Here is a 15,020-nt window from a genome sequence, read left to right as displayed (position 1 = left end):
ACTGGCTGAATTTTGTTTTGCTCTTCTGGGTTGTACTTGAAACCCCGTATAATTCTGGGTATCAATCAGTGTATATATTCCGAGCAAAAAACAACTCATGTTATGAATAACTGAACTTACTCACGCAAATTAATATTATCATTCGTTCAAATATGCTTTATTTTATTGAAATATGATTTCACACCCATCCTTCCAGTCATTGAAAAGGTTAGGCACCAATAACAAAGAATAACAAAGAACATCGGATCGCATTTTATGGATGTTTGTAGATAATGCGATCAAAATACATACTTCATTAACTCTTATTAAACCAATTTTGAAGCAAATTCTTCGGCAACCAGCTGTGTTAATGGGCGAGATTAATAATACTCTTCTGAAGACCTGATGAATCGATTGCTGTGGAAATATTTCCGAGACACTAGTTCTAAAAACTTCAACCAAACTTCCGCATTTCTCGCGAACAACACATTTGCGTACTTTGATAGCCACATTTTCGTGCTTAACTTTGGCGTGATACGAAGAGCGGAGAAAAATTTCAAAGAGAACGCGCGCGGTGTTCGATCTGTCTCTTATACACATCTAGATGTGTATAAGAGACAGGTACAGATCTCATATGCGACATCATGTTATCTTTCCGCTTGAACTCCTTGCCACAAACAGTGCATTTGTGATTTCTCCTGTCCGTGTGGACTGTGATATAGTGCCGATGGAAGTTCGATGGATGAGTGAAAGTTTGGAAGCACTTTGAGCATTTAAATCCATTGTCCTGTATNACACCGAGGCACAAATTCACCAGAATATTTAGCGCCGCACGGACCGCCATTCTGGCCACCGCCTGCGACGACGCGGGACTGCGGTGTGAACCCGTGAGTAGCGAGCCACTGTGGCACCGAGTGGCAAGTGCCAGTGCGTGATGTGGGGCATGGAGTGGCGAAAGGCATGGAGTGGCAAATGCTGGTTCGTGGTGTGGAGAATGGAGTGGCAAATGTCAGCGCGTGTTGTGGAGGATATAGTGGCAAATGCTAGTGCATGTAAAAGGCCTGGTGTGGCAAGTGCAAGCGCACGGTGTGGGATATGAAGTGGCGAAAGGCATGGAGTGGCAAATGCCAGTACATGTGTAGGGCATACAGTGGCAAGTGTCAGCGCGTGGTGTGGGATTTGGAGTGGCAAGTGTTAGCGCATGTGTAGGGCATGGAGTGGTGAAGGGTATTCATGACAAAGGGCATTCAGCGGAGAGGTACAAGTATCAACGATACCTATACATTATTGAATGAGTTATGCATGAGTTATTGTACGATTTATTATCAACGTATTATTAATTATTATTAGTATCAACGATACTTGTGGCACCTTATTAGGCAGTTTGTTCTGTAAACATACTGTAATAAACCCAATTACTACTGCAATCCCTGCATTGTTTCTTTCTTCATGCCACACACACTCTTACTACAGAAATCCGTCCTCCACCCTCATCCACCAGTTCGCCTCCTACACATTCACCTACCATTCCCCTCCACCACCTCAACCCCCAGTCCCCATCCTTCACCTTCACCCACAGTCTATCAAGCTAACCTTCACCCACTATCACTTCCTCCACCATTTCTTCTTCCACCATCCCTTCCTCCGCCATCCCTTCCTCCACCATCCCTTCCTCCACCATCCCTTCATTCACTTTCACCCCTCTGCCCTCTCCCCCGGCTCGCGGGAAGGCCGTTCTCGGTGGATCGTTCGCGGGTCCGCAGCAGAAGAGGCGGGCGGTCCGCGCAATTTCTGCCCCCAATAAAACACGGCGATAAAAAGAAAACGTGCGCCCAAGCCAGCCAGCCTAGGTCTTTGAAAAAACAACGCAGTATAAATAGGGAGAAACAAAAAGAAACCCACCGAAAGTAAATTGATAAATAATATAAATAATAATGATACGGAAAAGAAAAATAAATTTAATACAATATTAAGTTTGAAAAAAACATCTATGGCAGTTGAAAACATCCAATCAGTAGGTCCCCGCGAATAAGAAACAAAAATGAATATACATGAAAATTTGAAAAAAAACGTGCAGTAATAAACTATCAACAATTATTTGTATTAATACAAACAGAAATGGGTGACTAATAAAATTTCAGTTAGGTGGAAGCTTGCAGAAGTTAGACGTAGGACGTTTTCAGAGAGATTGGACCAACTTCCTTGGTGAAAAGTAAATCAATAAAGAATATTACGCGCGTTGTGAGACGTCGAGTCAATAGTAAGAGTAATGGAGTGAGCAAGTGTAGAAAATTGATAGTCATTTGTAGTTGCAAACGAGGCAAGTGAAGAAAAAAAGTAATATGGAAGACCCGATTTTATTTCTTGCGGAGTGCACAGCATGCGCTCGTTCCTGACTCTTAAAATAAGTAATATGAGGGAAAGTTGTGCATTAAACAATTAGTATAAGATGGCAGTAAATGGAGAAATTGGTACAAGATGGCAGAAATTTCTTGTTTACATGTGTACAATTAATGACCAGAGAATGCATTTTATACTCTCTGAAAATTCTTTTTATATTTTCATTGGAAATAATAATGCATTCTCTGGTCATTAATTGTACACATATAAACAAGGAAAAGTGAAAAAATTAAAATAGAGGGATGTGAGGGATGAAGTGAAGGGGAAGAGAGAGTGAAGGCAAGGGAGAAAAAGAGATGAAGGGAGAGAAAGAAGTTTGTGTTATTGGACAATGTGAGGAAGTGAGGTAAAGTAGCAGGTTGAGGGGAATAAGTGAAGGAAGTAAATGGGAAAATTCGAGGAAGAGAGGGAAGGGAGTGACGGAAGGAAGTTGAGAGGGAAGGAAGGGAGGTGCACTGGTTGTGCTGCAGTACCCTCTACAGAAATACAAAGATCATCGATTGCAGTCGATTGGTTGTTCGATTTGAAAGTATTTGCCCCAGAATTGACCGAACTCTTTAGCGATTCTTTTCAGTTTAACCGAAGACTGCGACAAATTCCTGCATGGCAGAGCGAGGCAGTGTTCACCATTCAGTACCCTCCATGTTCCAGATTGAGAATGATGCCCATGTAGTTAATAAATATACTGTTAAGAATTAATTAATGTTAGCATTGAAAGAACATAGTTTCCACAGCTAACGATATGAAATAAAAAGTTCAGTAAAGGTTTTTCGTGTATGCGGAATTAAATTGAAAATGTAAAATAATCATTAACCACATTCATTTAGTGTAACTTATGATCTAGTCCGGGGTAAAAAACGAGAATGTTTTTTAATCAAACCTCCAAAAGTTTCGACTGCTATTAAATGACTTGTAAACGACTGGTCTGCTGGATATAATAGCGCAATGTGATTTCTGGTCAATTAATTAACACAATTAAACGCAGCCGAAACTTTCAAAAGACCTGCATTGCAAGAAAATAACTGGCTGAATTTTGTTTTGCTCTTCTGGGTTGTACTTGAAACCCCGTATAATTCTGGGTATCAATCAGTGTATATATTCCGAGCAAAAAACAACTCATGTTATGAATAACTGAACTTACTCACGCAAATTAATATTATCATTCGTTCAAATATGCTTTATTTTATTGAAATATGATTTCACACCCATCCTTCCAGTCATTGAAAAGGTTAGGCACCAATAACAAAGAATAACAAAGAACATCGGATCGCATTTTATGGATGTTTGTAGATAATGCGATCAAAATACATACTTCATTAACTCTTATTAAACCAATTTTGAAGCAAATTCTTCGGCAACCAGCTGTGTTAATGGGCGAGATTAATAATACTCTTCTAAAGACCTGATGAATCGATGGCTATGGAAATATTTCCGAGACACTGGTCCTTGAAACTTCAACCAAACATCCGCATTTCTTGCAAACAACACATTTGCATACACTGTTAGAAAAAACGGTGAAAAACGGTCCCACTGGCATTCTAGTGGCCGGTCGCCCCGTGAAAATAAACTGTTTCGCCGTTTATATGAGATGTTTCACGGATTTCTAGTGTTAAATTGGAATAAAAACGGTGACACGATGTTTCTTTTCACGTGCCGACCGGCCACTGATACGCCGGTAATACCGTTAACGGTAATTTTTCTAACAGTGTACTTTGATAGGCACATTTTCGTGCTTAACTTTGGCGTGATACGGAGAGCGGAGAAAAATTTCAAAGAGAACGCGCGCGGTGTTCGATTCGCTACGCTTTTGAGACCTGCAGAAGTTCGTCTTCGTGTTGTTTTCTCGGTTATCGTGGGATCGATGGTTGACAGGCGGGAGTTTAACGACACGCGATAGTACCACACTACATCAACACTTGAAAAATGCCATAATCAACGATTCTGTTTCTAAAAGTGAAATAGATTTATTTGAAAATTTCAATCGCCGGAACTTTTTTGGCATGACATGATATAATTAACCGAGTGTTTACACGATAATCGATATGTTCTGCAAATGTTTGAGTTATAGAGTCATTGACGAAATAATCGAAGCGGAAACCAATAACGGACATAGGATTCGATTAAAGTATAATTTTGCCTCCGAATTTCGTAGCAATAGTTGCTTTCTGTAAATAAATGCACGCGGCACGATGGCTGAAAGGTATCAAGTGAAAAAGGTCATTTTAATTGAATCCAAACTTAAAAAATTTTTTTTAAAGTTTTTAGAGCTTAAATTTGTCAGATAGATTTACCAAAATTTATGGGACCCGTTGGAAAATTTCGTTCACGATAAACCTTTGCTAGCCTTTTTTCAAGGTACTAAAAGCTACATTCCGCACACCGCACCTTATGTATTGCATATAACTGTCGTTTTGATTACTTATTTATGTTTTACTCATTTCCTACAGAAGTAGTGAACATCTGCAGTTATTATCATCAGAGTTGTGATAGATTGCGATAAATAAGCTGAGCGAATAAGTTTTTTTTTGCCAAAAAGTGCGAACTTTAATCAGCCAAGTGCGCATGAGATATTTAAAAAATAATTATCTTTTGCTCTGTGGAATGCTGTTGGCTTTTATAGTAATAAATACAATACTCTAACGTTAATTGTGATGATAACGTAACAAGAATTTCTTTTTGATCGATAATTAATTGCCTTGATATGCGAAGCGAGCATATCCCTGGAATTTTAACAGCTTACAGCGCATAATACAGTACTAAGCTTATACAATTATCGCTATCTGATACGAGTGAAAAAGTTCTCACCTGATGAGATGGTGGACGCGAGCCGTCCGAATCCTTGTTGTCCATCGGGTCATCAGCCTCGACTTTGATTTCAGTTTCAACCCTGACGCTGCCAGGCACGCAGCCTGGAACGCTTTGTCCACCAACGCTTCCTGACCTGCTCTCTTCGTCATGGCTAACACCGATATCGGTTTCAGAATCTTCGCCGGATATCTTAGGCGGCCGACCTCTTCTTCTTTTAGCACCAGTGCCTGATGGACTCAATGGGGGTCTTTTCAGAGGGGGCGGATCACCAGGTAAAGGCGTTAGGGGGGCCATGGGCAATGTGCTGGGGGGTGCGATGGCTATTCCGCCGTTGCTGACGTTTGTACTATTACTGTTGTTGCTGGCGACGCTCGTATGCAAACCCTGTTGTATTAGGTACGGCGAGGGTATCGAGTCGCATCTCTTGTCGCCTACTTCAGTAAGGCCTTTAATTCTTAGGCATTCGGCGACACGGAGAAAAGTCTGCAGATTCTCCTGATCAACGCTCGCTTCGCCTCTGTACATGAAGTCCAATAGGTCCCGCATGTCTGTGTAGCGTACGTCCTTCAGTATCACGATGGGGTGCTTGTCTGGATGCGATGCCAGCACAGCCTATCAAGAATGGTATTCATTAACTATTTGGTCCATGCTGGAAAAATACATTATTCAAAACTGGTACAATCTCGGGACTGAATCCAAAATATGTTAAGAAATTGGGTAGAGTCGTAACTGTAAGGTAGAGATGTAAAGTAGCAACCCAGATGTAGAGATTGAAACAAAGTTTGATAATACCCGCGTGATGCGCGTAAGGAACAATTAAATATTTTTGTGACTAATAAGTATAAAGATTAAATAATTATTGTGTACTCAAATGATAGCAAAATTAAACAAGAAATAGTTGCAAGATGCTCAAGCCGGATCCCAATCTCAAAATACTGACTTCAATTCTCTTCGTAAATTGAGCTATATTATTGAAATAAAATTGTAGATTGAAGTAACTAAAATGAAATTCTCTTTGTGAGTGACGAGTTTTGACAGATTTCAGAAATGGAATTGATATTGAATACACGATAATTTAATTTTAATACTTGAAAAAATTATTGAGTAACATGCATACCTGAAAGTAAGGGCTGCATGCTGACAAAACCATCTTGTGGGCTTTGAGCGTGCGGCCTTCCACAGCTATAGTGACGTCGACGAACTGTTCGGTGTGAAGAAGTTGTTCGAAAACGGACACGAAGTTTGACTGGTGGTTGTTCCACCGCAGACAAAACTGCTGCGGTGACATCGCCATACGGATACCGCCTGAAGCCCTGCACGAAATAAATCTCGTTAGAAATTTGATTTTAATTTTGTTTTAGAGATTCGAAATTCATCAATGTGCGTTGGAAATTATAATCATTAGAGTGAAAAAATTGGCATCGTGCAGCCAACGAATGGTGCACGTAGAATTAAATTGTTAACGTGCCCGACGGCTACTCGCGTAATTCGTTAACTCTGCAAACTAAAAGCTTATAAGTAAGAAAACTGTGACAAATAATAAACGTCTTCCACTATAAATTTAGCACATATGACTAGTTGATCGAATGTTATAATAGAATATAAACTACAAACTCAGCTTTTACCGTTATAATTTTGCGAAAAATCATAAGAAATCGTACTCCAAAAAAAGCTCGAAATAATAAGAAATCTTCCTCAGGCATCTATTAGTTTCTGTAGAACTGGACTACACTACATCACTGTATAAATTAAGAAAAAGCAAATTAAAGTAAACTACATTGGGAAAATTCAAAAGTATTTAAACAATTAGAGGTAAAAAACTCCCATAGGAATATATGTAAACTTCTGCAAACTTTTACCAACCAATCTAGTTACTTTCATTGAACCCAAAATAAATAATAGAAGTAGGAGCCCACTCATTCCAACCTCTCTTTGATCGTTGTAAATGTAATACCTCGAACGGAGTTTAATTTAACTAGACCTTTCGTCATCTATACATCATCAATACATTTCATTTCTGTCTCATTCTGTGAGGTAAATATCTTCAATAAGACAATAACGCTTGGATCTATCCCTGTCACCACGCATGTACAGTTACTCATTCAATGCCTGCCGTAGGGCGTTTTTTAGCGCATTTCTCATTTATGGAAAAAAGTCGCTATTGTGCTCGTCATGTCCATTCGTCCGTCCGTCCGTCTGTCTGTCTGTCTGTCCGTCCGTGACTACAGGTTTTCGTCGACGAAAAAATGCGCTCTCTGTCTCTCACTGCAGTGAGTACAAAGTTATATTTATTTTATACCAGCCTCGTTGCCCATTTTTTGGGTCAAACTACAACGGAGTTCTGCGTATGTTAATCTCATCTTCGATCAACTTGGTACAGGCTGTCAAAGTATCATGGATACCATCGCTACCGTAACTTTGAACATAGTTATTTATCGCCGACTGCTCAACTTTCAATTTCGATTTTAAAAGAAACTGCAGTATAAATTCAACCGCAATGGCTGGTCATTAGTAAGAGCAAAAAAACTGAAGCAAGAAGATCGACACAAATTGTATCGTTTAAGGAACTTTATTACTGCATATGTTTTTCCTACTGAAAGATTTTAGAAATTTCCTGTATAGTTTTCCATCACAAAAGGGTAAAAGTGTGAGAGAATGTTTAAAAAACATAAGTTTTCTTTGCCAAAAGCAAGCAGGAGAGGAATAGTACGTGAATTTCGATCAGAATATAACATCAAATACTAGGTTACAGTTAAGAAAATGAGCTGCCAATGTAATGAAATAGAATAAGAAAATGCATTACTTCATAAGCATATTCCTATGTCGTGACTCAAAAATGAAAAAGTTGCACTTTTTAGTACTTTTGAAAGTACTACAAAGAACATTAAAATAAATCAGAGGCGTTCGTCAAAAAGGATAACGATTAATTAAAAAATTAGGATCTAGAAATATAATCGAGAGATGTTGGCAAGGGGGAGCAGATGATGCATAGAGGAAAGTATTTGTTTGATTCACAATAGAATTAGGAAGTGTTGATTATCCGTAATACGAAATTTCATACGTACACTTTCAAAAAGTTAACAGCATTTGATGTGAGATTTATTATCGCTTGTAAATGAATCGAAAAAAAATCTGAAGATTTAGGCAAATCTCGCAAGATATCGCCAATTTATCGAGTATTTAAACTATTCAAAGCATAAATTGCAAGCAGAAACAAATTGTTACGAATCGCGCAGATTTTTTTAGCCTGTTCATTATAAGCCCAAGCGTGTGCTGCCAATGTAATGAAATAGAATAAGAAAATGCATTACGTCATAATCCAATTCCTATGTCGTGACTTGCAAATGAAAAAGTTCCTCTTTTTAGTACTTATGAAAGTACTAAAAAGAACATTCGATAAAACTCATAGAGGAGTTCGAAACTGTCAAAAAAGGATAACGATTAATTAAAATATGATGATCTAGAATTGCAATCAAGAGATATTGGCAAGGGGGAGCAGATGATTCATAGGAAAGTATTTGTTTAATTCGCAATAGAATTAGAAAATGTTGATTATCAGTAATACGAAATTTCATACATACATTTTCAAAAGGTTAACAGCATTGTATGCGAGATTTATTGTCGCTTGTAGATAAATTGATAAAAACTGTAGAATTAGGCAACATTCATAAGATATCGTACAATTTACCGCGTATTTTAAACTATTCAAAGCATAAATAGCAAGCAGAAACAAATTTTACGATTAGAGCAGAATTTTTTTTCGAGGCTGGTTCAAGTCCAAGCGTGCAAGTGAAACTATAAGAAGTATAAACGATATCGAGAGGATCTTAAATTTTTGTACGAAAAATTGGCACTGCAAGCGTCAAGACTGAACAACTTACATGGCTGGATGGTATCGCGGGGACATTTATCTACATAATTTTCTTCAACACGAGTTCAGCTTCGTGTTCGATGTCATCGTCTCCCGAGCGTACGAAGACCTCAAGTAATGTCAGGGAGCCTTGTGATATCGGAATAGAGTCGTTCATAATAATGTCTTCATCATGGTCACAAATTTTGCTCGCATAAAATGTACAACCCTTCACCACTGGTTTTTTCTTAGTTCATTATTCTCTATCTTGGTTTGAAATTTCACATTTAATTTTCGAGATCCAAGATTGTGGACACAATACGTTTTAAAGTTTTTTTCATTTATCCCCACTTTCACTTTCAGGGTGAAGCATTACAGGATTTGAAGTGGTTTTCACATAGATTTACATTTTAGCACAATTTAAAAAAGATCACATTGAATAGCGTTTCTTTGTTTTTTTTAAATGATTATACACCAAGCCGAATGTCAAGCATTTTTACACCTCAGGCCAGTTCAATTTTTAAGGCATTATTTTAGTATCGCCTTATAGCAAATCACCAACTTAAAGAAAAATTAAAAAAGCTTTTGTAATGTAGCGCAATCAAAATTAATGTAACTATATTTTAATTGTGATTCGACCCGCAGATTTAGTTTTATTATTATGAATCTTTCCTGTATTTTTATAACTTTGATAAGCATTAACGATAACAGTTTAATTCACAAATGCACGCTCTTCAACCCAAAATTCGAAAATGCATCAATTAGAACTAATTGATACATTTTGATACGACTAATTTATCCAGCCTGTATAAAAATTATGATTCAAGATGGGTTGTAACTTTTGGTCAAGTAATTTCCATTTGTCCCTACGTTAAGGATATCGAATGAATCTACACAAGTTCTAATACACGCATTTTTTTATGACCTTGGATATAACCCATTGAATTTATTGAGGTCCTTCTGCAGATTTCTTTCTTAAGTGAATGATATATTTTATTCAAGCATCCGAAAACCAAATAATACGTTCGTTTAATGAATAAATTACTTAACAAATTTCCGCATTATGAGGTTATAACAAGAAAATTATCAATTTGAGCGTAATAAGTGTTAAATTGGCCGGTAAGGAACGTCATTATCCCTTGTTTGCCTAATGCAACATTGCATAACGGCAAGAAATTAGGACCTTCTCAATCCAATAGATGGGACAAAAGAATGCACTTGAATCGAGTTTCTTAATTTCAACGATTTTAGAAGGATAAGCGTAGGAATGATAACGATAGGCTCAAGTTCACATGGCCTCCGGAGACAAACTTAACAAATTATGCCAAGTTCGCATGTTTTGATGGCATGCTTATTTTTCATTTGGTATTTTTAGTCACACAGTAATCATTAGTTAGGGTTCACGTCTTGAAGCAATTAGGGCTTCCTACCGAAAAGCTGAGCTAAGATAACCTCACTACAGCCCCGCCATTGACAAAAAAAAAAGAAAAAAATACTGACTGTCAAAAAGGAACCGACGTCGTTGCAGTAGAAATAAACTTCGCAATGTTGAATCACATGAAATAATTACGTTCGAAAGAATCATTAACATTAATATCTTAAAGCTAGCTGGATTTTTTGAATCAGATAAGTAAAAATTACTGGATTCGTGACGCGTGATGAAGTTATAGTGTCTATCGGTTGCGAGGTCAATCCAATCAAGGCTGAGCGATAGCGTGGAAGTTTCGAGCTGATGAAGGCAACAATCAATGAGACGGCGGCTGAGCTATTGGCAAGCGTGAGCGTTTATCGCGGAGCTCATTATTGAAGAGACAACTTCGTTGTGACACGCTTAGCCCTCTCTTGTACAAGTGCAAATTAACTCGGTTGAGAACTTGAAGCGGGTACCGAAGAAGTTGCTCGAAAAATCTCGGATTTTTTATTTCAAAAATTTCAAAGCGAAGAAAATAGCCAGAAAATTCACCATTTCTTAAAAAGGAAAACGTTTCGGAGACCAGCTCCATCATAGGCTCAAAACCTTAAACTTTTTTTTATTTGTTTTGGAGCATCGAAGATAGAATGTAGGACCTATGCATTCATTACTGCTATTATTTAAATATCTATCACTAGTCTCACTTCGTAAAAATTCATGAATCATCATACGAATAATAATTTTTACTCGAAATTTTTACAGGTGAATTATTGAATACGATTATTAATTTTAACACAAATTGAAACGACAAAAAGGATTACCAATTTAATTCTAGTCATGAAGTATAGCGGTGTAACTCCATGAAATTTGTGTTAGTAATAAAAAAGTAAGGAATGAAAAGTATGAAGCTGAATGCGTTTTTAAGGATAGATAAGATTAAGAACACTATACGTTTTATTATATAGGGAGACTGCGATATCGTCTTCGAGCGCAAAGTCTGCGGAATTTACTCCGAACATTTAAGTAACTCGTGTATATTGTCACTATAATTCTCGAGGTCTTTGTGATATCTTAACTAAAAAAAACAGCGAGCCACAAAAGGATAAATGATGAAATAAACCGCCAGCAAGTGCAGTAAAGGTTGAAGAAAGTTCAGTTAATTTCTCAAAATCGATCTTTTTAACAATTAGTTTCTGTACAAATTCGTATGGGGATATGAACTCGGGCGCGACGGAGCATTTGTGTTAAGACTCATTCAAAAGATAAAAAAGGTTATTAGCATACGGTTAATTTGAAATGCAACGTAATTTTTTCACTGGGCTATTTCGTTTGTATTACGAAACAGAAAAAAGAACTTTTTTCAAGAATACTCTGGATTTTGAGATAACCTTGACCAAAAATCACGATTCGCAATGCAATTTTGAATAATTTTAAATCCTAACAAACTCGTGGCCGTCTTCACAGTCACTAGTCGAGGAAACCTGACAGCATTCGAATGAAACACTGAGTTTGGTTCAATTCACAAATTTCGAATTTTAGATTCAGTGATAATGCCATTTGTATTCACGAGACCTCTTTAGTACACCACAATTAATAAATTTGTAATTTTCAATTCATATACGAAAAAACACAAACACCATCATCACTGTATAATTTTACCTCGAAAAACAGTTTTGTACAACTGTATTTATATTTTCAAGCAGTATCAGCAACACTGAATCACATTTTCACACCACAAACGTTCACTGCTGCGACACCGAGGCACAAATTCACCAGAATATTTAGCGCCGCACGGACCGCCATTCTGGCCACCGCCTGCGACGACGCGGGACTGCGGTGTGAACCCGTGAGTAGCGAGCCACTGTGGCACCGAGTGGCAAGTGCCAGTGCGTGATGTGGGGCATGGAGTGGCGAAGGGCATGGAGTGGCAAATGCTGGTTCGTGGTGTGGAGAATGGAGTGGCAAATGTCAGCGCGTGTTGTGGAGGATATAGTGGCAAATGCTAGTGCATGTAAAAGGCCTGGTGTGGCAAGTGCAAGCGCACGGTGTGGGATATGAAGTGGCGAAAGGCATGGAGTGGCAAATGCCAGTACATGTGTAGGGCATACAGTGGCAAGTGTCAGCGCGTGGTGTGGGATTTGGAGTGGCAAGTGTTAGCGCATGTGTAGGGCATGGAGTGGTGAAGGGTATTCATGACAAAGGGCATTCAGCGGAGAGGTACAAGTATCAACGATACCTATACTACATGGAGTGGCGAAGGGCATGGAGTGACAAATGCCAGTGTATGTGTAGGGCATGGAGGGGCAAGTGTCAGCGCGTGGTGTGGGACATGGAGTGGTGAAGGGTATTCATGACAAAGGGCATTCAGCGGAGAGGTACAAGTATCAACGATACCTATACGTTATTAAATGAGTTATGCACGAGTTATTGTACGAATTATTATCAAGGTATTATTAGTTATTATTAGCATTAACGATACTTGTATAAGGTTATTACAAGAAAACGACCAATTTGAGTATAATTGGTGTTAATTTGGCTGGTAAGGCACCTTATTTAGGCAGTTCGTTCTGCAAACATACTAATAATTAGCTCCTCCAACACCTTCACCCTCCATGTCCCCCACACTCAACTACTACTGCAATCCCTGCATTGTTTCTTCATTCATGCCACACACTCCTAATACTGAAATCCTTCCTCCACCTTCATCCACTATATCGCCTCCTCCACCTTCACCCAGCATTCATTCCCCTCCACCACTTTCAACCCCTATTCCCCATCCTTCATTTTCACCCCCAGTCTATCAAGCCAACCTTCACCCACCATCAATTCCTCCATCTTCATCCACCATTTCCCGTCCTCCATCTTCACCCATCATTCCCCCTCCCACATCTTCACTCATAATTGTCCTCCTCCATCTTCACCCACCTCTGCCCTCTTTAGACGTAGGACGTTTTCAGAAAGATTGGACCAACTTTTTTGGTGAAAATTAAATCAATAAAGAATATTACGCGCGTTGTGAGACGTCGAGTCAGAATCAATTTTATAGTAATGGGATGAACAAGTGTAGAAAATTGATAGTAGTTAGTAGCTGCGAACGAAGCAAGTGAAAAAAAAAGTAATATGGAAGACCTGATTTCATTTCTTGGGGAGTGCAACGCATACGCTCGTTCCTGACTCAGAAAAAGAAGTAATATGGGGGAAAGTTGTGCATTAAACAATAAGTGGAGAAATAAAAATAGAGGGATGTGAGGGAAGAAGTGATGGGAGAATATAAAAAAAATGATGGAGATGAAGGGAGAGGAGGAAGTTCGTGATATTGGAAAATGTAAGGATGAGGGAGGTAAAGTAGCAAGTTGAGGGGAATAAGTGAAGGAAGTGAATTGGAAAATTCAAGAAAAAAGTGAAGGGAGAGTATAAAAAGGAACTGAAGGAGATGAAGGGCGAGAAGTAAGTTTGTGATATTGGACAATGTGAGGAAGGGAGGTAAAAGTAGCAGGTTGAGGTGAATAAGTGAAGGAAGTGAATGAGGGAAAATTCGAGGAAGAGAGGGAAGGGAATGACGGAAGGAAGGTGAGAGGGAAGGAATGAAGGAAGTGAATGGGGAAAATTCGAGGAAGAGAGGGAAGGTAGTGACGGAAGGAAGTTGAGAGGGAAGGAAGGGAGGTGCACTGGTTGTGCTGCAGTACCCTCTCGCTGGCACTGATCAATAATGCCGGGATCAATAGTGACACCGGCGCGCCAGCGTCAGAATTAAAGGCCTGCCTCTAGTGCCTGACTCTGCCACCAGTGCAAATAGTGCCAGTGCTGTTAGTGCTGGTACAAGTAGTGATCGTAATAGTCTTATTGGTATTATTTAAGCACTTGGTATTGATGGTGTTTTATACAGCGGGAGTAAAGAGAGTTATTGAGATGAATGGTAATTATACGTATCGTGTGTTTCTGTAATTTTAATGCTGGTATCAATATCAATCGATGCATTTACTTTACTTATGAGGGAACTGGTAAGTTATCAGGAGCGTAATCCGGCTACAAATAATCCACTGCTCGATGCTGCTTAGGAGCTGCCCACATATCTGTTTTAAGCGTGATTTAACAGATGATAAATCAAGTTCTAACAAAATTAAAAGAAACGCGTATTTTTATAAAGTAAAATGCCATAAAACTAGACTCGCCGCGACTGGCATAATTCAAACAGAAAAATTATACCTACCTACCTTGCTTGTACATGGACAAATCGCGAACCGGATTGCTATATCAATCAACTTATCGTGACCCATCCCACAGGTAAGCCATTAATTAACCCGTAAGTTAGTCCGGCGTCACATAATCCCGTAGGCATTGAGGTGATTCCTACAAAGGGGAATGAGTGGGGATGCGCCGATCAATACGTTGCGACCGCGGCCGATTTTCAAGCTGACGTCAGATCAATACACGCGGGCGGTCGATGATGGCTTGGCACTGCGACATGTTACGCTGGGCGCGAAGCTAGGGATCGCAATGCCACAAGTTGAAGAAATTCGAGTATGAAAATTATGGTGCTGCCACAAGTTGAAGAAATTCGAGTATGAAAAA

At 38.9% G+C, this 15,020-nt stretch overlaps 1 protein-coding gene across 1 annotated transcript in view; it reads right to left on the bottom strand.

Moving 5' to 3' along the window:
- LOC108677975 (zinc finger and BTB domain-containing protein 17-like) overlaps positions 1-15,020 on the bottom strand; it is a 50,307-nt gene that overhangs the window by 12,255 nt on the left and 23,032 nt on the right. The window contains exons 3-6 of the mRNA XM_018166293.2: positions 6,305-6,500; positions 5,185-5,799; positions 5,075-5,099; positions 1,573-1,770 (exon numbers count right to left, since the gene is read on the bottom strand). Of these exons, the coding sequence (XP_018021782.2) occupies positions 1,573-1,770; positions 5,075-5,099; positions 5,185-5,799; positions 6,305-6,500 (1,034 nt within the window). The remainder of the gene's footprint in view (positions 1-1,572; positions 1,771-5,074; positions 5,100-5,184; positions 5,800-6,304; positions 6,501-15,020) is intronic.

This window comes from Hyalella azteca, unplaced genomic scaffold, assembly GCF_000764305.2.
Source record: "Hyalella azteca isolate HAZT.00-mixed unplaced genomic scaffold, Hazt_2.0.2 contig8315, whole genome shotgun sequence".
NCBI classification, from domain to species: Eukaryota; Metazoa; Arthropoda; class Malacostraca; order Amphipoda; family Hyalellidae; genus Hyalella; species Hyalella azteca.
Note: the sequence above shows the minus strand (reverse complement) of the source record. Positions and strands in the feature narration are given on the sequence as shown.